The sequence below is a fragment of the Aphidius gifuensis genome, linkage group LG2 (genome assembly GCF_014905175.1).
Source record: "Aphidius gifuensis isolate YNYX2018 linkage group LG2, ASM1490517v1, whole genome shotgun sequence".
Lineage (NCBI taxonomy): Eukaryota > Metazoa > Arthropoda > Insecta > Hymenoptera > Braconidae > Aphidius > Aphidius gifuensis.
Genome location: NC_057789.1, coordinates 27,444,771 through 27,472,720, shown reverse-complemented (window position 1 = coordinate 27,472,720; position 27,950 = coordinate 27,444,771). Strand labels below are relative to the sequence as shown.

At 24.4% G+C, this 27,950-nt stretch overlaps 4 protein-coding genes across 5 annotated transcripts; 3 read left to right on the top strand and 1 right to left on the bottom strand.

The window, feature by feature from the left end:
- Positions 1-4: 4 nt before the first annotated feature.
- On the bottom strand, positions 5-27,943 carry LOC122850001 (angiotensin-converting enzyme). The gene is made up of 13 exons (XM_044148951.1): positions 27,537-27,943; positions 27,006-27,245; positions 25,823-25,981; positions 25,023-25,119; positions 24,467-24,610; positions 24,195-24,386; positions 23,850-23,947; positions 23,591-23,760; positions 23,384-23,508; positions 22,372-22,714; positions 8,043-8,183; positions 4,369-4,535; positions 5-3,407 (listed from the first exon to the last, which is right to left on the bottom strand). Exons 1-13 carry the CDS (start codon positions 27,594-27,596, stop codon positions 3,265-3,267), a joined length of 2,079 nt encoding a protein of 692 aa, XP_044004886.1. The 5' UTR covers positions 27,597-27,943; the 3' UTR covers positions 5-3,264.
- On the top strand, positions 8,947-22,191 carry LOC122850005 (mantle protein-like). Its single transcript, XM_044148955.1, has 16 exons — positions 8,947-9,080; positions 9,212-9,559; positions 9,679-9,699; positions 9,887-9,928; positions 10,015-10,059; positions 10,154-10,189; positions 10,397-10,438; positions 10,523-10,570; positions 10,680-10,745; positions 10,826-10,857; positions 20,745-20,773; positions 20,892-21,007; positions 21,083-21,146; positions 21,426-21,475; positions 21,592-21,672; positions 21,755-22,191. The coding sequence occupies exons 1-16, from the start codon at positions 9,069-9,071 to the stop codon at positions 21,914-21,916; spliced, it is 1,194 nt and encodes a 397-aa protein (XP_044004890.1). The 5' UTR covers positions 8,947-9,068; the 3' UTR covers positions 21,917-22,191.
- Positions 12,480-16,740, top strand: LOC122850006. 2 transcript variants are annotated; one of them, XM_044148957.1, is made up of 6 exons: positions 12,480-12,568; positions 14,598-14,799; positions 14,869-15,180; positions 15,475-15,555; positions 15,962-16,023; positions 16,099-16,740. In XM_044148957.1, exons 2-6 carry the CDS (start codon positions 14,622-14,624, stop codon positions 16,489-16,491), a joined length of 1,026 nt encoding a protein of 341 aa, XP_044004892.1. In that variant the 5' UTR covers positions 12,480-12,568; positions 14,598-14,621; the 3' UTR covers positions 16,492-16,740. The 2 variants fall into 2 exon arrangements, with proteins under 2 accessions (XP_044004892.1, XP_044004891.1); XM_044148956.1 differs by lacking the exon at positions 12,480-12,568 and adding an exon at positions 13,987-14,192.
- Positions 17,132-18,653, top strand: LOC122850007. The gene is made up of 2 exons (XM_044148958.1): positions 17,132-17,495; positions 17,841-18,653. The coding sequence occupies exons 1-2, from the start codon at positions 17,478-17,480 to the stop codon at positions 18,594-18,596; spliced, it is 774 nt and encodes a 257-aa protein (XP_044004893.1). The 5' UTR covers positions 17,132-17,477; the 3' UTR covers positions 18,597-18,653.
- Positions 27,944-27,950: the final 7 nt, after the last annotated feature.

Sequence of the window (27,950 nt, the reverse complement as noted above, 5' to 3'; positions counted from 1 at the left end):
GCTGTGATCATTGTTGAGTCTCTAACAACTCGTCGTTTATTTTTTTTTCTATTTCTTTTTTAATAGCGATCTTAGCCGAAGGGTCCAATTGAAAACAACGGGTGTCACCCGTATGCACTTGTGGCACAATGAACTTTGATCTATCTTGACTCGTTTTTTTTTTAATTTCATTTTTTCCCCTCTTATTTTATGGGATGACGTTCATTCATCTTATTCGTTGAACAATTTAAAGGGTTTTTTTTATATATTACTTTGTCGGTTCCTGGTACGACAATTGTTAATTGACAATAAATTTGCAAATTGTAATTTATAAAAAGAAAAAGAAATGAATATAAATATAATAAATAAAATATAAACTTCATGATTTGATTGCGTATTTAGATTATTAAATATTATTATAAATTTATGAAAAAATAGCTTTTAGTAAATTATGTTTAATTCTTTTTAACATTTTATTCTTTTGTTAATATTTATTTTTTTTTTTTTAATCAAGCAAATGTCAAGTTATTGTTTTTCTACTGTGTATTTTATTTCGACATATTTAAACATCGTTATTGTGAGTCTCATGTTCTATGTTAAATAAAAAAAAAACTGATATACAAAATCATTTGTTTCATCAGTAAAAAAATGATGTATAAAAATCATCAAGATAATTGAATTTTCTACAAATGATTACTCGTATATACACACAAAACAATTTATTCGCATCTATCTCGCAGTCATTACTCATTAAACAGCATAATTTTACAATGTATTATAATATAATTTTTTTTTTTTTTAATCGTTTAATCGATCAATTTTGCTTTCAATCGCAATCGCAAAATTCTGAAAGGCCAATTTCATCAAGTTTTTTTTTCTTCATACACTGATTATTTACTGCCTGACCTTGCAAAGAAAAAAAATAAAATTCTGTCCGACATAATTTCTAAACTGATGACGAAAAACTGTTTGGTTAATTTTTTTTTGCACTTTAATAATTGAGTTTTTTTTAATACAATAGGGAATAAATCTTGACGACAATTTTTCTCATATATTGTAAAGTTAGTTGACATATTTGAACATGTGTTTTTAAAATAGGATCATAGATAATTAGACACAGCTGGGCAAATGATGTCTCACGATTCAATTTAACATCTTTATTTTTTTTTTTGCTTCATGTCTCTTCATTATCAGGTCCATGAGTTAAGCTAATGATTTAATAGCTAATTGTTCATACTATATTTTTTTTTTAATTAAAAATTCTTGTTATAAAATAAAATAATTTTTATTTAATATTCATTCGTCTTTTGAGTGATCCATCCGTGTGAATTTCTATTTGATATCGATGATAAACATTTGAACAAATTCCAATTAATTTAGCCAATCAATTTTTTATCTTTACAAACATGGATTATTTAAAAATTAATATACTTTTTATTTATTGATTATTTATTTTTATAAAAATTATCAATGACGGTTTTTAATCACATAGAAAATATTATCGTTTCATGTTTCATATATCAAATTTCATTTGTCCAGAGACAAATAACATTTCAAAATTTAATTTCAGTAATCATGAATAAATTTATAATCATTATTTATTAATTATACATATTCATTTATTTTTTTTTTTTACAGCATTTTAATTACACGTCAATCTTTATAAACTGATTGATTACATTTTTTTTATTAACTATAAATTATTTTATTTAACAATAGGATTAAAATACATAATTATCATAATTGCAACAATGTATTATTTTTTTTTTATTACAAAAAATAAAAAAAGAATGAGCTGTTTTGGTTTTATTTTTTTTTAATATGGAGATTATAATTCAATAAATTTTACAGTCTTGAAATTGAATAATTTAGTCAATGGTCATTCATTAAATGATGCAACTGTTTATGCTTTAAATTAAATTTTATATTTTTAATAAAAAAAAAATTATTTTAAATATATAAATACGATGTTTTATTGATGCTTGAGATATAATTGACACAGTAGCTATTCCGTAATTTACATGTATATGAAATGATGCCGAATATCTCATTTATTTAAAAAAAAAAATTATTTCAACGATGTGTAATCATTAAAATTTTTACCGTAAAATGCGAATAATTATTGCAAAATATGATACATAAAATCAAAGATAACGAGTTATAATCTAGCTTTAAATTAATTTTAAATATATTTTTTTAAAAATTTTGCAATGACCTATTTTATTTAAAATATATTTTTGTTTTCATTTTAAATTTTATAGCCAATAATTTTTTTCACAATGAAAATAAAGCTGTACTTTTATATCCATTTGTTATTATATTTTTATCATTAATATTTATTTGTACTTGAATTATTTAAACAAGAAAATTTATTGTCATGTTAGCACCGTTTTATGTTACAATTTTTCTATTTTTTTTTTTCCAAATCGATATGTATCGGTTTTCCTTGTAGCCACATTACTTTTTGTTTTTAAAACACACTTGTCTACATTTAACGTCATACAAAGTCCATCAATAGTGAAAGTGAAATATGAAACTGTGCATTAGAAACATGTCATTGTTTCGTGATTTAAATTTTTCAAAAATCATTATGTCTCAAATAATATATATACACTTACATGATTAATGCCAAGATAAATATTACCGGTCTTCCTTGATTGCGCAAGTTAACAAACAAGTTTTCGGTGATGAAAAGAAAAGTGTTATCGTCGTTATGCATGTCATCAACCAAAAAAAATAAACATGCATTTTACGCATTATCCTACTTTATTTTTAAAAAAACACGTAGCGAATTGGTCGAAACATGTGTTTTTTAAATCTCAAGATGACTGGATATCTTGAAATTAAATAAAAAATTTTTTTACGCAATTTGATGTATTTATTTTCAGCAAAATTAGGCAATACGCCGAGGCGAAAATAAAAAATAAAAAAAAAAAAGACAACTCCTTATTAAGCAGATTGTAGAATTTTTAAAATAAATTCAAATAAAATTCAAATATAAATTTCCGTTTTTTATTTGTAAATTAATTAATCAGATAAAAAAAAAATTACAGATAGAAAAATTTCATGTAATTATTTTAATTTTTTTATTTAAACTTTATTCTAAAATTATTCTATAAATATAATTCTAATCTAAAGTTTTCACCGGAGAAAATAATACAAATTTACTATATCAAGTATAATTAAATTTTTTGTTCATTCAACCAATGAAAATTTATAAATTTCACATTCATTATCAATATCATCAACGATCTATAAACTAAGATAGACAATTAATATTATAATTTAAAAATAAAAAAATCCATTGACAATAATAAAAACACCAATTAAAATTGTTGATGATTTTATTGATAATGCTGAATTATACCAGCCATTACCAAAAACTTGTAATCCAGCAGTTTCAATACTTCGTTTGCAATAGTCACCATCTGTAAAAAAAAGCAAAACAATTTTTTTTTCATATACATCAACATACCTTGTATTAAATTATGTCATAAATAAGCTTGATAATTTGTCGTAATTGCAAGTATATTAATAATTGCTGTAAATCTAATCGACAATTGTTTGATCTAATATTGTTTGCATATAAAATTGAAATAAAATAATAATAACTCTAGACAAAATGATGTAAAATAAAACATATTGCGAATGTTACAATGTAAAAAAAAATTATGTAGGTGTATAGTGTGTTAATAAATAGAGGGGGATGGGTGTAATGTTAGTAAGTATGTCGTGAGACTAAAACAAACGAGGCATGGAAATGAGATCGACTTTAGACGTCGAACGTGTCTCACGATTCTAGACATTACTTAAACATTTCTTCCCTAGATTTCTACAGATATATCCTCCTGATTATTTTATATTTATATATCTATTTATGTGTATTGTTTTTATTAACTTAAATTTTTTAATGATAATTTTTATTTATACCTGCTAGCTGTATCTTCAACTATTATTGCAAATATTACTATTATACTACATTCAAGTGTTGTTTTTTTTTTATTTTTAAACTCGTGATATACGCGATCCTTTTCCTTCTCATTATATATTTATTTCATAATCATCCAAAGTCCCACGGATAATATACATGCACATATAGAAATCAAGACAATTATAAACATATATTTACTTTGACAGTTTTTCGATTGATTGCAAAGTCAAATAAATGCAAGTGAATTTTATTATTTAATATTTTATTAATAATATGCGTTTATAATTATTATTCATGTGTATATATTTTTTTTTTATTTTATTTTTAGAAACTTTTTCTACGCAAGTTAATATATATCTTGAAACTGTCAAGTTTTATTATTGAATAGATTTTATTTCTTCGCAGAAAAGTGATATTAATGAGTAAATGTTTGTTATGTAATTTAAAAATTAACTCACCATATGACCATCCAACAATTTCACCAGTTCTTAAATTTTCAGATCTCAGCCATTCTTCAAGTGGTCGGAAAAATTCTCTCATTGCACTTCCATCTAATCTAAATTCACCAATGGCTTCTTCAAGTGTCTCTTGCCATGGTTGTGATGATCCTTTTTCCATCATTTTTCTGTAAAACAATAGCAAAATATTACATCAATAAAATATCAAATGACTTTCTATATGTATTACTTAAATAATTATTTAAATATTTAAAAAAACGAAATAAAATCATGTATAAACACAGCCAAGCAATCAAGCATAAATAAGTATAAATTTATTTATAATATAATTTAAATTAAAATAATTTACAATGTCTTAATTATATAACAATATTAAAAGGTGTGTTAATAAGTGATCTGTTTAATTTAAAATTATCATAACTAAATTGTGGTTAAACATGCACTTGACATTTAATCAGAAGGTCATTAATAAAAGTTTATAAATTCATCCTGATCGAGTAATATCCTGATCACATTATAAAATGCAATTTAAATAAAAAATTGATAAATTTAATCACGTCTGTCGACCGTTATTCTCACCAAGAATATTTAATAGAAAAAAAAAATTAAATTTCCCTATTTGTAATATACAAATGACAAACACATGTAAAAAAAAAAATTACATATTTTTAGCTTTTGTTTGTGCATGGTGGTCAATTTCTTATAAATATAAATTAACAAAGTGAAATGGGTAAATTTATATCTAGCATGTGTATCGAGTTACGACATACAATAATTAGATAGTATTTGCACACACACACATCAGACCGGATGCATTCAAATCTACTATGCAGCTAAGAAAATCTATAAATTATTTTTAAAATATAGTTGGAAAAAAAAAAAAAAAAAAAAAATAGCTTATCAAAAGAATTTATGGAATTTTATAAATGAAAATTATTATAATTAATTTTTTAAATATTTATTTAATTCTGTCAACGTAATTTTTTTTTATCAATGTATTTTATTGTGGTGTTATATATTCAATAGATATTATTATAAATAAAACACAGGAAATCATTTAAGACATATATAATTTAGATAATTATTTAAACGATTACAGTGTAATTATTTTGATGTAAGATTATCTTTAGATGCTGGATACCATCTCTTTTTGATATTTTTAATTTTTTTTAATTATAATTTTATTTTTTTTACAGTTTACTATGCTGAATATATCACTGAATCAATACACACACACACAGAGATTTCCGTGAGAACTAGTGAATGGACTGTACAAAGTTCTTTTTTGATTTTTATTTAAAAGAATGTTTGAGTAAGAATACTACCTCTAAAGTTGTCGTAATTCATCGAACTTATAATTTCCGGTAATAGGGTAAACGAAATAGTAAATTTCCTGTCTTAAAAAAAAATAATAAACAAAAATTTTGTAATAAAGAAATATGTGTGTTTAAATATATACTCATTAAATTGTGTATTGCATTAATATAAATAAAAATGAAATATATTTATGATCAACTCATTTGATTTGTAACGAATTATTTTATTCTATTACACTTAATATATTAACAAAATAAATAAATTAAATACTATTGAATTTAAACACAAGGACACTGTGAGATAAAATTATAATTATTTTTTATTTACTATATACATGGAATATTAAATTGTATATTAAAAATATTTATATAGAACCATCATTTTTACAATCTAATTTACGAAGATTACAGATTCTAAATTCAAATATCTTTGCTTAGATTTATACTGTAGAATATAAATTTCGCAATTTTATTATAAAATGCAATTTGTTTGTGTGTATGTGTTTAATCAACCGTGAAATGTTTGATCGAGTTTTGTTTTAAAAAAAAAAAAGAAGAACACATTTGTTTATAAATTGATTATTGTATATTTTTTTTTAAATAATAGCTTTATATTTTGTGCCCTTCTTGGTGATTATAAAAAATTTTACATCACGATTGATTCAACAAATCGACAAGTGTGTCATGTTGAAAATAATTTTTATTTTTACTTTTATTTTTATGGCTTATTACGTCGACATGCATCGAGAAATAACAAGTATTATCAAAGAGAGTTATGCCACCCCAGAAAATCCAGTAATTTAGATTTAAAAAAAAAATAATTAAATGAAGAAATGAAATAAAAAAAAAAAAAAAAAAATGTATTAATATAAATATAGTTCAAGAAGGAGTATAAAATGGAAATACATGAAATTTATTTATCAAGGTGAATTGATAAATTTAATTATCATTTTAATATACTACTTTGATATGAATAAATTGTTTTTTTTTTTTTCCTTTATTTATTCAAACATATATATGAAATTAAAAAAAAAAAAAAATTTATTTCTTATGCATTTATACATAAGAGCCATTAGTAGAATTTTTTGTTTTAAATATTTTTTATTTATTCTTTTAAAATGCTATCCCCATTATAAATATTTTTTATATTTATATATACTTGCAAATAAGTGCAGTCGCATTGCGACTATATATGTATATGTGAATTGCGTCATTGCGGCAATCTCAGATGAGAAAAGTCAAAGTCTATTTAACTTGTAAGAATAGTGTCTGAGAGAATGAGACTGAGAACCCTTTCAGTACATTTATATAAATTTTTATTATGATATAATACATGGGAAAAATATATTTGACAATAATAATATTTTTTGTTTATGAAAAATTGTCTGTTTAATTATTCACAATTTTTTTTTCTTTATCTTGAGTTATTCTGATTTAAATTTGATTTTTAAAAATCCTACAAATGCATTGTCAATAAATATGTGAGAATAAATATGTGAACAAGTTTAGAATTCAAAAAAAAAAAAGAAAGGACGATGTTGCTTGCCTTGCCGATGGGAATTTATTTGCATAAGAAACTAAATTATACATGTTACATATTAGAAGAACGAATGCGTTAAAAATATAAATGAAAAAAAAAAAAATAATAATAAAATAAAAAGAAGATTAAAAATAGATGGTAATTACTGTCAATTGTCTTGATTATAAAACTCTAATATATACTATTATAAAAAAATTATATCATCTACATTAAAATATAAACAGCGTTACATATCAACTTTGCATGTATATATTTTTTTTGAGTTTCTCTTTCATCACACTACCTGTATTATGCAAAAAATCATGGAGAATATTTTTTTTTTGACTCACAACCCTCGTATATTGAAATAAATAAAAACAAAAAATGCATCAACTATTGATAATTAATTATGATATTCAAGCTGGGGGAAAGTCAGTTGGCACAAACTGGACACCCTTGAATTTTAAAGAAACTAAAATGTCAAGCAAAGAGAGCATCCTGGTTTAAGGGTCACTCATATATAGACAAATAAATTCATTCAAATTTGATTTTTGAATATCAATGAATAGCTAAATTAATGCGCCTTTTTTTTATGCAAAATAATCAATAGGTCAAATCAGAGTCTAAAAAAATAATAAAAGATTATATTTTATTTTTAAAATACTCATCCATCATGTGCCGAACAAAAATAAAAAATAAATAATTTTAAAAAAAAGTTAGGTCGTTCTAATTTACTCTCACTTGTGATATATTATTATTGATTAACTCTGGATGATGGGTTTATAAATATCAATTATCTATTGAAAGAAAAAAATTATTGTAAATTTATTTTGACTTACCCAAGTAAATTACCAGCCTCTGGACTTTTATAAAAATCACAACGATGAAGAGGACGTCGTGGATCATTTGGAGAACGTTGTCCTGCTACTTGACACAGACCTCGATACAACTGGAATTGCAATACACCAGCAACAAAATTTCTGAAATACAAAAAAACCAATGAAAAAGCTAATATTAATAATAAATATAATTCAACAATTATGCGTCCCATTTAAAACATTCATAAGACTATTTTTTGTATTTTTTTCCTGATGATAACACCATAAGAAGGTGCCTTGATATCCACGTAATATTATTTACGTAATATTCAAGAAATACTCAAGTTTTTAAATTAATATATATGTAATACATGTGTATTATGACAAAAAAAAAAAAATATTCCATCAAATTCATAAGCTAAATAAAACATGGAAAATTAAATTACATGATTTATATAAATTTATCCAATTTTATGTGTCAAATTTATTGATGTTATAAATACTATTTGTTGATATTTTTATTTTTATTTGTATGTTAGATCACAAAATAACCAGGAAAAACTTTATATACGTTGTAAGTTTATGTGGTAAAATTTAATAGCTAATAGAATCAAATAAAATTAAAAATAAAAAAAGATGCATTACATAGTGCATGTTATAATTAATCCTCATGACGAGTAAAATACACAAGGGAGTTCCAAGGGAAAAAAACATGGTGCACATAATAGTTGTTGGTATTTGGTTGTCATTTAAAAAAATAAGTTTGTAACACACTTTAAAATAGGATAATATATATTGGATTGGTTTACCAAGTTTGGGTGGGATATTTATATGTAGTTTGTTAACAAACTTAGCATACAGTATATATATTTATTTATATATATATATTTAAACAAAGAAATGTGGGGGTTTATAGGCGGGCATAAAAACGTCGCTTGGGCCAGTATGAAGAAGGCGAAAGTGTGCCGTGTATATAAGGCCCTGAACAACTAGCAATCAGCATCCAGTTCACTTCTGGACGTACCCGGAATCTACATTTATTTCAAAATGATGAGATTGGTACGTCAATTATTATATTGATTTATTGTTTAAAACGTTATTTATATTTTTTCCATTTGTAAAAATTGATAGTCGATATTTTATTATTGCTAAAAAAAGTGTTTTAAAAATGTTAAATTCGTGTGTTTCAGTTTGTGTTGGCTCTCTTGGCCACCGTGGCATTTGCCGATGAGGAGAAAAAATCAGTTGCTGATACTGAAACCAAAGCTGAAGAACCAGCTAAAAAAACCGAAAAACGTGGTATTTCTGGTCTTGGTTATGGATATGCATATGATGGTGGTTATGAAATTGGTGCTGGATCATCTGGACCACACGGTGATTTAGATTTGAGCCAACTTGGTGGTTATGGTGGTGATTATCATGGAGAACATGTTGTTAAAACTGTAACACTTGTTAAAAATGTACCATATCCAGTTAAGGTACCTTATCCAGTCATCAAAGAACATGTCAAACATGTAGACAGACCTTATCCAGTTAAGGTAATTTACATATTTCAAGTTCTATCATTAAATGCTCATTTAAATATTTAATTATTCAAATCAAACAATGGAGATGTTTTTTTAATAATTAATATGTGATTTGTTTTTTAATTTTCTAGGTTCCAGTTCATGTACCAGCTGTAAGTGATCATCATTAATTAATTGTTTTTTTATTTAATTATAATATGATTTTTTTTTTTCATTACTCTTGTATGTAAAAGCAAATTTTCACGCGATAAACACTTTTAATTTCTCTTGAGCCGTGAAATATTTTTTTATAAATTTACTTTTCGCTTTTTTTATTGTTTAATTTTTTTTTTTAAATAGCCATATCCAGTCCATGTTAAGGTTCCAGTTCATGTTCCAGCAGTAAGTTTAAATAATTGATATAATATTTTTTTGATTTACTATTTTTATAATTTTTTATTTATGATTATTCATTCCTTCTTCAATAGCCATACCCAGTCGAAGTTGAAAAGAAAGTATACTACCCTGTCGAGGTGAGCTTTAATTATTTATTCATCTATTTTTCCATGTATCTCTTCTTTAATTATTTTTTTAATAATTATTTATTCTTCTTCTTTTTTTTCATAGAAAAAAGTATACGTCGACCGACCAGTACATGTTAAGGTGAGTTAAAAATTTTCAGTTTAACATTGATCTTTAAAAATTTTTATTTGCAACAAAGCTGGTCTGTTAGCTTGACTTTATTATCTGACTCATTCATGAAAATTTTATCAACAACTTGATCGAAAAATCTCAATGGAATGCTCAGAAAATAATTTTGTATATTGATAAAAACATTTTTTCATAATGAATATTATTTTTTGCTTCTAGGTCCCAGTCCATATTCCACAACCATACCCAGTTTACAAAGAAGTAAGTTCCAGTTGACTGATTTATTGATTCATTAATTCATCTGTTTATTTATTTTATATTAATTAATTAATTTTTTTTTCAAAGGTAATCAAAGAAAAACACGTACCAGTTGACCGTCCATACCCAGTCAAAGTAAGTATACTAATTCAAAGCCATTTATCAATAATATAATCAAGTATTAACCTTGATTTTCTTACTCGAAATTTACATTTTAATAACACTGTATAATTATTCTTTAAAGGTACCATACCCAGTTGAAAAAATCGTCCACCAAAAAGTGTTCGTTGACAGACCATACCCAGTTGAGGTAAGTTTAATCTCATAAAATTATTTATTTTTTATCAATTAATTTTTCTAATGGTTTTTTTTTTAATTTTATTTAAATAGAAACAAGTCTTTGTTCCACAACCTTATGCAGTCAAGGTACCAGTAGCTGTTCCAGTACATGTTGAACATCACCAGGAACATCCACAACCAGCATACGGACACCCTGAGCCAGCTCATGGTGGTTATGAGTCATACGACTACCATCATTAATTAAATGACAATCAATTTTAAGAAAGCAATATAGAAGAAAATTTACAACGTGGCAAAAAGACAGGTGTTTTTTTTTTAAATTATTTTTTTTTTTATATACATATATAAAGAAAAAAAAAAAAAACAAAACGCGCATTCACACATCGATTACCTGACGATATATTAATGTAATTAATTTGCATCTTTATATATGAAGAATACAGTAACGTTTTATTTCCATGAATGCGATTTATAGACGGTACGACTTCAACCCACCCAATCATTAAAAAAAAAAAATCAGTATGACTTATTTTTTTATATAATAGTGTATAAATTTTCACTCGTCAATTAATTATTGATGTGTTTATTAATATTGAAAATTTAATAATCTATCATGTATAATTACAAAATTAATTTTGTCAAACTGTTTAAAAAAGTATTTTTTTCTTTTTATAACATTTTTTTTTTTTTTTTAATTATTCTTTCTTTATTTTTTTTTTATTTAAAATAATAAAAAACAAGAAATTATGTATGATTGATAAACACCGTAACAAAAAATATAAATGCCAATGTTTTTTTGTTTTCTCTATTTTACTATCTATAGAGGCAAAGCTTATGTATTTTTGTACTATACAGAATAAAATCATTAAAATAAATATAGAAATTAAAAAAAAAAAAAACCACAAATCTTTTGTATATTTAATTCATTATATCCATAAATTGTAAAAAAAAAAAAAAAAGTATTTTGAATGATTAAGTAATGATATTTTAAATAAATAGATAAATATTTGAATGAAAATAAATTATATCTTGTTTATTAAATTTATTTATAATGATTCTATTGAAATTTTAATGTTTTTTTTTTTATTAAATTTATAAAGTTGCAAAAAATATTGTATATTATGTAACTGGTTGTTTGTAAGAGTAATAAAACAAGTGAGGGCTGAAAGTAAGAGTCGTCTGGTCATATACCGGATTATCTACTTATAACCACGTGAGTTTGCAATAGCATAACAACGATTCACCGTATACTTTTCCATGAATATCACACAAATCGACATTTAACTTTTCCATATTGCGTACAACACGCAAATGATAAATAAAAAATAATATAAATGTAATGTCGTGCCAAGAAAACGTGGTTTTAGATTATTTATTTATTTTTTCTTCAATTTCAACAGTGTCGCGAGTTAGATTAAGGTGTACTAAATAAAATAATTCCTAAATGTCATGCTTGGCTGAGTATCATGTCACACATATACGGTGCAATTTTTATACTTGAAAAACAACGATATGACATTATTGCAAATTATATTAAACTTCCATCCGTGTCAATATTTATAAAAAAAAAAAAACCATAAAAAAATAGGACAACTTTCACGTGAAAAATTTTTTTAAGATTGCAAATAGATTAATAATAAAAATTATTATATTGACAAATAAAAAATGATATTTCAATTAATTATATTTTGTAGGTAGATTATATTTTTTTTTTTTATTATTATACTGTAATGTTTTTTAGTTGAGTCAATTTGAAATTGATACGTGCTCAACATGAGAGCTAATTTTTTAACTAGTGGAATAATATTGAACTAGCAAGCCAAGCTGCAATCGGTAAGAAAAGTATTTTTTTAAATTGTATTTTTATTTGTTAATATTTATACATGGTATTTAAATTTATTTTACTAAAATTGATGAAATAAATTTGATAAATATTCGCACAATTAAAATCACAAGTTTTCTCATCGTTAAATTTCAATTGAAAAAAAATATAAACATTCCAAAAATTTGTATTTAATAAATTCATTTACAAATGAATATATAAAATAATATATTCTTTGAAAATAAATTGGAAAAGTATATCTGAGAATTTTTTTAAGCAATAGAGAGTAAAATAATTTGAATATAAAAAACAAAAAACACCAGAGTTTTTTTTTTTTTTTTTCATGATTATAAATTTGCTGGAGAGAAAAAAAATTTAAAAACAATTAAAACAACCATTCACTATTGTTAATAAATATGTAAATGTAAAATTAAATATTTTTATCGATGTTTCTATTGTTGTATCTTTCAAGCGAAGCGAATAACGTGAGCCAAAAATCACATGAGCGTATGAAGTTTATTAAGAGCGAATGATACACGTGTCTCCATCAAAATTATGTTTAATTGTCCATAAAGATATTCATTTGTAAGTGAAGATACACAAAAACTCAATGATCAAAGTACGTTTAAAGAAAAAATACATCTAGTAAAATAAAAAAATAAAAATTGTATGATCAGGAGGCATGAAGTAAATACCATGAGAGAGAATTTGTTTTCATTTTCAATGCACTTAACAAGATGCTCATCTTGCCTAACTGTATTTCGTGTCTATCCTCAATAATAACACTTGAAATTTTTCAGAATAATAATTAGACTGGCAATCCAGTTTGTCATTATGTGTTATTTTATTTTTTGCAAATAGAAAGTGAAAATGAAACTTAACAAAATTTATATTTTAATTATTTTATAATTCCTTTTTTTTTTTTTTTGTTATGAATATTTAAAAATTTATCAATTATATTTTAATATTATTATCTCGTCGAAAAATAGATTTGAAAACTCTTTATTTTAATTTTAAATAATTTTATAAATTTTAGATAAATTCATAATTGAAAAACAAAAAGAAAATAAATATAAAATTTTTTGATTTCTCATGTAAATTATTGATTATTAATTTCACAGATATAAGATTAATTATTTATAATTTAAATATATATATCGTGTCAATAAGTAATAATATTTTTCAAATAAAATTTTATTCACTTTCAAGCATTGAATGAGTTCATGGACCTTGCTCACTTTTCGCTTGAAGATTCAGAGGGAAATTAAGAAAGCGATAACCTCCCACTGATCATCATTGACCATTAAAAAAAAAATAAATATATAAAAAAAAAAAAAATAGGCCATAAGAAAGAGGGAAAAAAGTTGATAATTACTGTATTAAAAAAAAATGAGCATTCATTGTTTTTAATATATAAATATGTGCATGTGTATTATGACTTTGACTTTGTGAAAGACACGCTATTGCTAAAGCAGAGGGGTTAACTATTTTATATAGAAGAAAATGTAACACAAACTAAATATCAGTCAACAAAATATATCAAACCTTGGCACATCAATATCATCAATAATAAAAATCAAGTTTTATTTTTATTGAAAATATTTATATGGTTTTTTTTTAAACATGAAACACGTGGTGAGCTTTCACAGTGATAATATTTTTTAAAAATTTTTTTCTAATAATATCAGTGACAGTTGTAGAAAGTAAAATTAAATTACGAATAATATTAGATCACTCTGATTTATGATCTGAGCAAAAAAAAAGAAAGAGTAAAATTGAGCGAAAAAAATTTGATCAGAGCTATTTATTTGTTTTTTCATTTGAATAATATTATTAAAAATTTAATGGCAAAATTTCGAAAATAAAGTGTTTATATTTTCCTTGAATATTTTGGAAAATAAAACTAGTGAATTTTTATATTTTTTTGATGGCTTAGAGTGTTTTTAGTAGATTATTTTTATTTATATTTTTACAAAAAAGAATGTTGCTTTTTTTCTTTTATAATTCGAAAAATTAATAAGCATTATATTTATTTGATAGAAAAGCGTGACCTTGACATTGACAATGGTAATATTACTATTGACTCTTGCAACAATAATAACAGCATCACCATTAGCAATTGGAAAAGATCTTGATGATGATAATAATCAACATGATACAAGAGAACGATATGCATGGAATAAACCACAAGTTCAAGTCTATCGTACAATGGATTTAAAGGATTTCAATGACCCACGAGTTGGTATGTAATAAATATCAAATGGAATTTATCAAAACTCAATTATTTTTTATATTTTGTTTAAATTATTAGGAGTCCTTCGTGATGAAGATATTCCAGAATATCAAGCTGGAATTCCAACAATGGATTTGAGTGTTTTGGAAAGTCAAGATAAATTAGATAATCCAAATACAAGAGATAATAATGTCGAAGAGACAATAGTTAATTCCCATAATTCTGAAAATTATAAAAAAAATGAAAAATCAGATGAGAAAGAAGAAAAAGTTATAACAATTTTTAAAAATGTTGAAGTACCATATGAGGTAGAAAAAATTCAACATGTTCCAATTGTTAAAAAAATTCCATATGAGGTAAAAATTCACGTTCCACAACCGTATGCTGTTGGTATGTATTTAATTTTATTATATCAACAATTGTCTGAGGAAAATTAATTGATGAGTTTTTTTTTTTTTAAATTTAATTGTCATATTTATTTGTTTAGTATTTAGAAAATATTTAAAATAATTATTTATTGTTCTAAATACCATTGAACAATTGAATTTAATTTCTAATATACTAAAATCATTTGAATAAATATAGAGCTACAAATTTTTCCCACTGAGGGTTATTTTTTCAAGTAGAAAAAAATTCATTTCTATAATTTTAAAATTAAATTAATTTATAAATTTTTTATTTTAGAAAAACAGGTACCAGTTCCTTATAAAGTTTACATCAAGGTACCATCCTACATACCAGCACCGTATGCAATTGAAAAAAAAAGTAAGTATAGTCAATTATATTTAAATATAATTATAAAAAATAAAGAAAACATGTCAATAATAATAATAAAAAAAGCAAAAAATATTAAAGTTTTCATAAATAAAAATATTCCTAATATTTTTTGCATGATTCAAAGCATTCAACTACTTGAAGTAAATTAACTATAATAATCATCTTAATCAACAATGTATAAAATAAAAAACCAATGTACTATTTATTAATTATTTAAAAAGTATTTGCGCGTGCTTAAATTTAAAATTTAGTTTGAGTAAATAGAAAGTTTTTTAAATATTTGTTTCTCATTTAAAAATTTTAAATTAATAAATTAATAAATTTTTATTTACATTATAATTTATAAAATTAATCAATATATAATTGACGGAAATTTGATAATTTATTTTGACAGTTCCATATGCAGTTCATGTGCCAATTGAGAGAAAAGTACCCTATCGAGTGTACGTCCCAAAGGTTAGTTAAAATAATTAAAAAATCATATTGTTTAAATAATAATAAATTGTAATAAATAAAATTTCATTTTTTCAGCCTATTCCAGTTGAACGAAAAAGTTATTATCAAGTTAAAATACCATCAATTGAACCATATCCAATTGAACGGCAAATTCCAATTAATATAAAAATACCAACAATTGTGCATCAACCAATTCCGATATTTAAAGAAAAACCAGTGCCTTTTTACGTCAATGATTCACCAGCATCAGTAATGCCTGATAGTAGCTTTGAATTTAATGCAAATCATCGAATGTCATCAGAAGAATATCGTGAAAATTATAAAAATAATGAAGAAGATATTTATAAACCAGGTGCTTCATCGAATGAACCAGATTATGATACTGTTCATATGCAATTTGATAAACCCCATTATAATAATGAAAATAAAAATAATAACATGAGTATCAGAAACAAGGAGAAAGAATAAAATTCATAAACTTTATAATTTTTTTACAACTAGAGCATAAAAAGAAAAATTAAAAAAGAATATCCAATTATCATTATTAATGCAATGTGATTGTTAGTTTTTATATATATATATATACTTGGTGGGTATTGAAGTTATAAGATATATTGTTAAACATTTGATAATTATAGAAGCTAATTTTATTTTTTCTATGATTATTTTCATCGGTCTCTAGTCAGAAAAATAATTTTCTTCAACTATTCATTTCATGGAATATGATTTTTTATGTTGCACAAGAAAAAAAAATTAATAAACAATTGTTATATATTTTTTTGTTACTTAGTTATCATTGACTAATATTTTTTTCTATCAAGGGGAATTAAATTAAAAATTTTAGGCGTTTTTAAAAAGAAGATTTTATAAATTATATCTGTACGAATTTAGTGAAAATAAAAAATATTGAAATACTTTTTTTTGTATAAAATTAATACTCATATTTTGTTTATGATAAATAAATTTTTATTTTTACTATTATCTACGAGAAAAAAATAGAAAAAGAAGGAATTGTTATGTTAAATTTTTGTAAAAAAATTTGAGAAAGTATAATACGTAAGAATAAATAAAAAAAAAAAATACAGTAATAAAAATATTAAAATTTATTTGAATAATAGATGAATGAATGATTCAAGTGAAATGAAAAAAAAAATACAATTTATCTTATTGGTTTAGAGATAGAAGATAGACATAAAAAAAAAAAATTTAATAACAAAAATGGTCTAGTAAAATAAATAGTGAAAATTAGAGACAATTATTTTGTGCAATGAGCCGATAAAATTTTGTTGATCTTCTTGGAAAAAGACAATTACAGATGAAATAAAAATAATTTTACAATTGATACTTAAGACAAAACAGGGAAAGTTGAGTAGTATAAATATTAGACAGATTATTTTCTCGAATAGTTTACTTTTGGACTTTGTTTTGAATAGTCAAACTGTGCTGTTGTCATCATGAAAAAAATTAATCCGGTTGGTATTCATACAATTTATAAATTTTTAATTTTTTCAATTCAAATTAAGTGATCATAAAGAAAAAATAGACAATATTTTTCAAAATCAAGTTTATCAAATTATTATTAATATTATTAATTAATTTTTTTCCTTTAAATTTAATCTGTCAATTGAAAATCCAGAAAAAAAAAAATATAATTAAATAATAAATTAACTGACAGTTGCATGAACTTTCAAGTACTTGAAAAAAATAATAATTTGAATAAAATAAATTGTGAAAAATTTGAAAAACGTTTTTGTACAAATAAAATTAAATATACCAAGAATCAAAAAATATATTAGACAATTTTTTTTAATGATTAGATGATGCAGATAATTGGAATAGTTTTTCTATGTTTGAGTATTTTAAAAACTGGTTTTGCAACTCGTCGTGAAGAACTCGAACGAGCTGCTGAATTAGCTGTTGAACGTGCTGCTGAACGTGTTGCTGAGAGGGCTGTTGAAAAGGCACTGGAAAGTGGAAATTCTACAACCGTAACTGAAACTATACGTGCATCTCACTCAAGTGTAAGGAAGTACGATTCAACAGAACAACTTCCTGGTTTTATTACGCCAGTACAACGTAAAGAATATGAACGTATTATGAAGGAAAGAGAAGCCGGTGAATTAGCTGTCGCACAGATCAAACATGGATTACTTTTTAAACGTTCCATTAGTGATAAAGAAATTTCGAATATTAAAAAAAATAATAACCATGATAACATGAATAGAGAAAATAATATTTATCCAGTTAGATTTGTTAGACAGTTGACATATCAAAATCAATATCAAAATCCATATCAATTTATGGCTAATAGCAATAACAATGACAACAATGACAATAGAGCAGCAATGCCAATGGATCAGAGAGAATTTATTTATCATCAAAATGATAGAGCATCAAGATTTTCACCGCCAAATGGTCATTATGGTATGGAACAAAAACCAATGATTTATTATATTCCAACTAGTGTCCAAGAATATCCACCAACTGGATCGCAATATCAGTATCCAGTTAAAATTATGGAACAAAATGAAGAATTTAATAATCGCAATAGACGTGAATGGCCATTATTTTAAGCATTATTTTTCATTTTATTATAAAAATCATTTTTAAGGGAAAAGAATTATTTTTTACTTGAATTTTTCTTAATAACATCAATCATTTTTTTAAATAATTTAATAATTACTGAGCAAGCTAATGTTACTATATTTTAATTTAATGAAGATCAATTAATAAAAAAAAAAAAAAAAAATCGGAACTTGATAAACTACTTGAATTGGGTAATTTTTTTTTATATAAAAAAAATATTTTCTAAATGTATTAATAATTTTTACGAGTTGAAAGGAAAAAAAAGTTATTTGTATGAAAAAAAATAAATAAATTTTTAATTTATCTATTATAATTGGAGTAAGTTTTTATTATTTAAAAAAAATACTTTTACTTTCTGCATTGCCCATCATGACAGATGACAAATGAACCAGCAGAAAATCTTGTTTATTACCTGGCTAGACAAGTCTTCTACATTTATACTGAAGTATTTACCTTTCACTTGTTTTTGATTAAAACTTGAGGTGTTAATTTTCAAAATCATACACGCATGTAAATTTATTAAAGATAAAATTGATTTTAAATTGATTTTTTCAGCATGAAAAATATAATTATTAACTCGTCATGTATTGATCTCTTGATTTATTTTCCATTTTTTTTTTTTTATTATTTATTTCTTTTTGTTAAATATATGTGCGTTACTAACCAACGAGATTCACCAAGCAAAACGAATAATAATAATTCATTTTTGGTTGTTTATTTTTTTTTTTATGTCATCATCAGACTCATCATAATAAAAAATTGTTGGCATTGTGTTACTCAATATGTACGAAAGTGCGACAATAAAATCAACGCTATCATTAGATTTAGTCGAAAGTAGAGTTTAGCAAAAAGCCCAACACGTCATATCTATATACACATGTTATATTTTTTTTTTTTTCAATTAAAACTTTCACCGAACCATCTTGCAGACCAAAGAAAATAAAAATACATAATATAGTTTTATAATAATGCTCGAGATTCGTCCAAGGAAGTGATGCCTAATTAATTTTTTTTTTTATTATTATTTACTTCATTGCATTTTACTACCTATGAATGAACTTCCTGTGTCGTCTTATCATTATCCTGATTATTATTTTAAATTTAATTATTTTTTTTTTACCCACCAGCTACCTGTACTTATTGATATATATTTTTTTTTAATAATAACGTGTCTAATGAACATTTTTCAAAGAATAAAGATGATCATAAAAATAATTCTATGATATCAAGATCTAGTATAACATCCGGGGTATATTCTGATATTATTACCATCGAAAAAAAAAAAAGTTATTAAACGACTGGGAGAGATAAAAAAATTTCCAAGTGGAGGAAATGTATACACAAACAAAATATAATGTTTACAACTTGGAGATGGTATTTTTTTTTGCATTGCATTGCTTTTGTAATATGTCGATGTGGTTGTACATAGATATATGAAGAATAGTATTTCACTTTCAACGATGAAAATAAATACGGTGGAACTAGGATGTTGGCGGGGAAAGCATAACCAACTTGTGAGTATATATAAAGACGATTGTATCAAGGGGGGATCAATTCAGTTGACTCTGGACAACGTTAACATTGTTAAGAGTACACATTTGACCATGAAAATTTTTGTAAGTTAACAGTGAACATTGTTTAAAATGAAAAAGAAAAATTTTTTTTATTTGTGATAAGTAATTTTTTCATAACAAGTTAAAAATATTAATTATATTTTTTTCTCAGGTGTTTGCACTATTAGTGCTTTGTCTATTTGTAGACTTGGCAATATGCAAGGATGATGAATCAAAAAAAGACTCAGTAAGTGCTGAGTCAAGCAAGGTGGCAGTTGAGGGTGGTGAGGAAAAAAAACATGAAAAACGTGGACTCTACAGTTCCGAGGGTGATTACGGTGGTGGATATGAGGGTTTATGGATGGGACAAGATATTGGTAATCTTGGTGGTTTAGAGGGTGGTTCAGGTGGAGAAGAATCATATAGCCATGGTCATGGACATCATGAAGAAACAAAAGTTAAACAAATAACAATTGAAAAAACAATTAAAGTACCATATCATGTTGAAAAAAAAATTCATGTACCAGTTGAAAAAGAAGTACCATATCCAGTTAAATCATACTATCCACAACCTTATGCAGTTGAAAAAAAAGTACCAGTACCATACAAAGGTAAATATAGTAAAAAATATTAAATCAACTATCAAAAAATGAAGATAATTTTTTCTTCTAATTAATTAAACGTATAATAATAATAATTTTATTTGTTTTTTTTTTTTTTTTCAAATAGTCTACGTCAAAGTTCCAGTAAAAATACCAGCCCCATTCCCAGTTGAAAAAATTGTTCACTATCCAGTACATATTCCAGTTGACAGACCAGTTCCCTACAAGACTCACGTTCCAGCAGTAAGTATCAACTTTTTCTTTTTGTTAATTCAATTTTGATAATATTTTTTTAATTTTTCGTATTTTATTTACTAGCCTTATCCAGTTCAAAAAACTGTTCATCATGAAGTCAAAGTACATGTTCCCCAACCATACCCAGGTACGTTTTATTTTATCTAAATTTTTATTTACAATTTTTAAAAATATAAAAGCTTGTCATCACAATTGCTTCCTCAATTAACTTGTTAATTTTTTTTTTTGTTCATTTCTTCATGTATATTATGAAAGAAATTCAAAAAAAAAAAAAACAATTGTTGGAGCAATCATTGTGACAAAATTCTTCTTCCTTCATGTCATGGCTGATGGCCAAGGAATTTAATTTTGCAACAAGCAAGAATTTTATATAATTTTAATAACATTTTTATATTTCTTTTTACAGTGGAAAAAAAAATTCCATACCCAGTAAAAGTGTATGAGCATGTACCAGCGGTAAGAATTAAAAAATAATTTTTATTTGGATATTTAAATTGGATTGTTATGTATAACTTTTCAAGTATTTTTTTCAACTCCAATTTTAATGACTGTATTTTTTTTTTTAATTAAAGCCTTATCCAGTTGAAAAGACTATTCCATATCCAGTCAAGATACCAGTTGAACGTAAATACCCAGTACCCGTTATCAAACACGTAAGTTTTCACGAAAATTTATCACGATAATAATCAAATTTACAGGTTTAAATTGTTAATTAATTAATAATTAATATTACAGGTACCATTTGAAGTTAAAAAACACGTGCCCTATCCAGTAAAGGTACCATATCCAGTTCATATTCACGAACATCATGAACATCAAGAACCAGAACATCATGAAATTTCATCGGGTGGTGATTATGGTGGTAGTTCAGGATACGAATCCCATCATGGTTATTAATTAACTCGTTTGAATTTTATTCAATATATTATATAGCTCATAATTAGCTCGTTAAATGAATTTTTTTTTACTCCTAATTTTCATCACAAAATAATTTGATAATAATTATGTAACTCGTGATTCACCGTGAATACTTAATAAGCCGTTTTTTTTAAATAATCAATTGTTTATTCGTGAAATACAATTATTTCACTAAATAAAATTCAATGGAATTCAAGTGATATTATATAATGCGAATCAAAACGACCTGATTAGAAATTTATATTATTTTTGTATAAAAAAAAAAAAATTGACAACTAGACAAGAGTCTTAGTTATATATTGTACACAGAATTTTAAATCCAACACAAAGTAATTATTTTTCAACAAATAAAACCAAAGAAAAAAAAAAAAGATCTGTCTTGATATTATTTTTTTTAAATTTAATAATGAAAATGATAATTTAATTTCACTCACCGAATGTATGGAACGTTAGCAGGTATGTGATATTTAGCACCTGGATCAAAATCATCTTCTGAACGTAATACTGGAGGTTTTGTACCAGCATATTGTTCCATTAATCTGTGCCAATGACAATTATATTCTTCACGATTAACAACACCTCTAAATACATCCCATCTCCATTTATCAACAGCAATACTAAATGGTAATAATACTAATTTTTCCATAGCCAATGAAAATAAATAATTCATATCAGCTTGTGGTTCATCAATATATTTATTTGCTAAACCAAGTTTTTGTAAATGTTTTGGTGTACCAACACTCAGTGCAATTGCTTCTCCAACAGCTTCATGAAAACCTGTATTAAAATTAAAATTATATTAATAAATAAATCAATTTTCTCTTTTCATTTTTACTGTTGAATTTTTTTTTCTTTTCTTTTTATATATGTTTAAAAATTGTATCAGTATTTTAACTGACATGAAAAAAAAGAAAAACAACTGCCGGAAGTCTTCCGGAATAAAAAGCTTGATATAAAATATGCGTCGAAGCGTGAATCATATATACAGTGACCAGTGAGTTTTCTTGGACAAGGAAATACAACTATTTGAATCAAGTGAAAGTTAAATTATTGTATCTCAGTAGTAGACACAGTTAAAAATAATTTAAACAATTTCGTTATGGAATTTATAATATTTTGATTACCATTTGGTTGAATGAATATTAATAAAATATTTAACCAACAAAATGTTAGTTTTAAAATAAAATTGAATTTAATTCAAGTGAAAATTTTAATGTTACGTTGTAGCTTAAATTGCTAGATCAAGATTATTACATAACATTAAGAAATCCATACAAGTTTTATGATGGTATTGAAGAATTTACGTCAGGTTTATTTCACTTTCAAAGCTGTAAATTGTGTTAAATGTATATACCATCTTCCGGTTGTAATTTTTATATGTACACGTAAGAAAGTAATTAACCACGTAATACTATACATGAAGACTAGACATTAGGTAATGCTCACCTGGATTAGCACCATCTCTAAATTCACGTGGTTGTCCACTGTATTTTAAAAAATATTGTATATGTGCCATTTCATGATGAACTGTTATTAAATCTTTCATTGTAACTTTGGTACACATTTTAATTCTAAAAATAATACAATAATTATATCAACAAAAAAAAGATAAATAAAAATAAACAATTAGACTGTATTATTTATTATTATTACCTGTAGTCAACACGATTGCAAAAATCCCAAGCAGAAGCTTGACAAATAAATGGTCTATCACCAGGTTCACCAATGATACTTCCAGCCCAAAATTCTGGTGGCATTGCACTTAGATTTAATGACAAATAAAATTCTTCAGCTACACGAAACATGTCTATTGGTGTGTATCCCTTAAATTAATAAATAAATTTAATTATTATATTATTATTTAAATATTAATAATAAATTTGATAAATAAAATATAATTTTTTGTCTCTACCTGGGCTTGCATTTCTTCTGTAACGTCCATGTAATATTTTCCAGGATATGGTGTTGTTATGTCCAAAAGATTTGTCCATGATTGTGCCCACACATTGCCTGAATAATAATTTACCAAAAATTATACAATGCATCTTTGAATATTAATTTTTATGAGCAAAAATATTTGCTCGTTGAAAAATTTATTTTAGAGCTTGTCCGCATGCAACCATTTTCACACACACACACGCACACATACAACTCAATGATGACTGACGCGCTACTGTTTACAATTGCGGCCGTCAATTTGAAAAATTTGTTATTTTTTTATGATAAATAGTTTAAAGAAAATATAAATAAATAATACCAAGTATATGAGCAGGCAGTGGTGTATGTCCACCAATTTTTTCTGGTCCATAAATATCCCTCAATCGTTTTCTAATATACGCATGGAGTTCTTCATAAAGTGGACGTATTGTTTCCCATACTTCATCAACTTCTTGATCAAATTTTGGTGTTTCATATGGAAACATCCAGTACTCAGCAGCATCAGTAAAATCTAAAATTAATATTATTAATGCAATAAGTATATTTAAATTTAAATAAGCATTTTATCAATAGTTGAAAATATAAACTCACTGTTTTGTTCCGCAACGTCGTTATTCAGGTGAATTAATTGACCATATAATTCACGAATTTGTGAGCCACTTCGACGACGCCATTCAACCCAAACCCACTGTAATTCATCCCAATCACGGCTTTTAGCCATTATCCGTGATATATCTACGCAAAATATAAAATAAAAATAAATTTGTTGAATTAACATTTGGCCTGAACAAAAAAAAATATAAAAATATAAATAAATAAATTTTATTTAATATATAAAATATTATAACAAATTTGTTGATTTATTTATTTATCGTCGTAATATAATTTACATTATCACATTATTAGATTTTACTCTCACTTGAAATATTTTCACTTTATGTATGTGCATTTAGCTACGGTTTAAGTTGCTTTCTCGTCTAAATATAATTTTAATAAAATAAAAATAAATAGATAAACAATTTACTTTAAATTCACTTTCAAAACTAACTCACTAATTAAGAGCAAATAAATTTTTAATCTTTAAATTGTAACTTGAATATAAACATGTACATAAATTATTTTAAAAAAATTATATAAAAAAAATTACCTGGATAAAGACGTAGTCCACATCTAAATGGATCATTGTGAGCACAAATTGTTGCTGAATTATAAATAGCAAGCATGTCATTTATGACTCGGTTATACTGTAAACAATAAATATTATTATTAAAAAATAAATAAATTTAAAACTAATGAAGTGAAAGCTTTAGTTAATTAAAATGCATTCAAAAATAATATTTAAACTGGTAAATGATTTTTAAATTATTATACTAAAATACTTGTATATATATTTTTTAAAATATCATAAATCATAAATTAAGTCTTTAACTAAATAATAAAAATAAATTTCAACATAAATCTATGGTTTAAAAAAAGATGTTATTTTGTTAATTTTCATTTGCAATTTGTCCTCTGAAAGGCTAAAAGGAGAAAAAACTTTTTTATTTTTTTTTTTAGTTAAAAGTAATTGTCCCGCGTCGTTGATTCTCAAGTAGCTGGTGTTAATCCTCACAATAAATTACGTAAGCACGTGTGCACTTAATACTGGAGGCCAAATATGTATATGTGTATACACACTTAAAATATACCGGTAAACTACATCACTTTTTCTAGCCTTGTTCACCATGAATATATTCCTGCTTTGAATTTTCACACGTCTTAGATAAAATGACCTAGTCAAAGCGAAGAAAAAAAAATGAATAGAAAAAAAAAATTAATGTGTACCGCACTTGTTGTGACTGCAGAACAGGGAATTTCTTGTTACGTTATTTGTTATTGAGGCAGTGACCTGATTTACTTATGACCTTGAACGTGTAAAAACATTGAATATAATATAAATTAATTTACCCTGTCTAATTGATCTGGCTGTAGAGCAGCTGGACCAACAGTTGATAAATATTTAAGTCTTCTTCTTAATTGTGGTTCACGCTGATTGTATTGATCCAACTTTGAAATTAAATGATACGCTTGATTTTGAAAATTAGCATAATGCTGTTGTGCTTCCAACTGTAATTAAAAATTATTTTTATTTATTTATTTTTTTATTAAATTATTTATAATTAATTTGCATATTTTTTTTTATGATAATAATTAACCGTGAGAAAATATTTATTTATTTTATTTTGCCGTAGAACAGGAAGAAGGGTACTTGCATTTTTTTTTATTATCGTTAATGATAGTAAATAAATATGCAACTAGTTTTAGTGACACATATTATAATAATCTTGAAAAAAAATATATTCATATGGTTTTTTTAATTTTTCTAAGAAATAAATGAAAAAAGATAAATGAAATTTTAAAAATATTAATTTTAAGAATCTTCTTTCTTGGTTAATCCTGTGCAATTTTTTAAATGACAATTGGATACACTATGTGGTCACGCGATTTAACGAATTGATGGATTGTTTTTTTTTTTTGTTATTTTTTAAAGGGTACATGTATCCCAATGCCGTGGGTCTTTATAGAGAATTAATATACCACTCTTTTATTACTCAATATATATTTTAATCGCAATTGTATTCACCATATTAACAACAATGGTATACTTGGGAATATTTCTCGTTGATAAACGTGATTGTTTAATTTTCTTGGAAGATATTTTGAATAAAAAAGAAAAATATACCATTGAAAAATCAAATTTTTATATTTTTTTCTACAGCTTATAGTTTTTAATATTAAAAAAATGTAAAATTATTATTAATTTTATTTTTCAAATGAACAAATAAATTTATCTAATGGATTTTTTATTATTTAGGTCACAAAGCAAGCATAAAAAGAAAGTGCTAATGTGTGCTGATAAGAATAAGCGATTTTTCAATCAGTCAAAAAATTGTTTACCAAAAATAAATAAAATAAAAAATAAAGTTCATAATAAAATATCAGTAAACATGTAATTATTTATCAATTAATTTAAAACAGGTAGCCACAAGAGTTTGATAAAAAAAATATAATTGTACGTAAATTATTTATTTAATTTATTTAACATTAAATTTTTTTACTTATTTTGAATAAAATTTTGTATTTAACTTACAGCTTGAAGTTGAGTCACTTCATTGACATTTGTCTCATAAGCCCATTGAGCAGCCACATTTGCACTACATTTTTCAGTTCCCAAAAAATCTAATTTCGCTAAAACATTACGATAATCAAGATCATGCTGTCTACCACCATAATTTCTATTGTATCCATCATATCTGTCATTATTTAAAGGTGGTAAATCCAATTGACACTTGGCAATTGTAAATAATGATAAAAATAAAAAACTAAAAATCTGAAAAATAATTAAAATTACATCGTAAATTTAAGCTCTTTTTACATTAACAATTATTAAAAAAATAATTAATTTTTAATTTAAATTTGTTAAATAAATATAAATTTACAAATAAACAACTATGTAAAAATTAAAAATTAAAATTTTCTATAATCTAAACAACATGTTATTAATTTGACTTTAATTATGACATTAGCATAGTTGAAAACGTCAATTATTATTCAATTAAGTATGTAAGTCATCATAAAATTTATAATTGCACCAATTAAATACGTCCATAATTTAACTTACGCATCTCCATGCACTTTGACCAATAACAACTACAAGTACTGGCCGATAAAGTACCTCCATCTCGGCCCAGAACTTGTTGATAAATTTCAAAAATAAAATAGCTAAATAAAATAAAATTTAAACAAAAACAGCCGTATAATAATTTAAATATTTTTAATTTAAATAAAACACACAGAATAAAAAAAATAAATTATTTTTCAAAAATAAGGATTCTATGTTTCTTTGAAAACTATGAACCGACAGTTGTTTGATTCGTAACGTAACTAAATGTGACATGGGCCAGTACGTATACATTTATCTCTGCGTACAAGCAGTTTGTGTAACACAAGAGGTCATCCGCAGAAATAAAGAGGGGACATAATACTAATGACAATACGTTATTCTTGCAAAGACGAACAAGGTATATAGGTAAAA

Excerpts from the sequence above, each read along its gene's own strand:
- LOC122850005 (XM_044148955.1), top strand. Across the intron at positions 10,858-20,744 it reads GTTCCACAACCTTATGCAGT|TGAAAAAAAAGTACCAGTAC; the intron begins CAAGGTACCAGT and ends ACCTTATGCAGT. Across the intron at positions 21,147-21,425 it reads TGTTCCCCAACCATACCCAG|TGGAAAAAAAAATTCCATAC; the intron begins GTACGTTTTATT and ends TTCTTTTTACAG.
- LOC122850006 (XM_044148956.1), top strand. Across the intron at positions 15,181-15,474 it reads TCCACAACCGTATGCTGTTG|AAAAACAGGTACCAGTTCCT; the intron begins GTATGTATTTAA and ends TTTTTATTTTAG. Across the intron at positions 16,024-16,098 it reads ATCGAGTGTACGTCCCAAAG|CCTATTCCAGTTGAACGAAA; the intron begins GTTAGTTAAAAT and ends TCATTTTTTCAG.
- LOC122850001 (XM_044148951.1), bottom strand. The coding sequence starts at position 27,596 with ATGGAGGTACTTTATCGGCCAGTACTTGTAGTTGTTATTGGTCAAAGT. Across the intron at positions 23,761-23,849 it reads CAGAAGAAATGCAAGCCCAG|GGATACACACCAATAGACAT; the intron begins GTAGAGACAAAA and ends TATTAATTTAAG. Across the intron at positions 22,715-23,383 it reads TAGAGATGGTGCTAATCCAG|GTTTTCATGAAGCTGTTGGA; the intron begins GTGAGCATTACC and ends ATTTTAATACAG.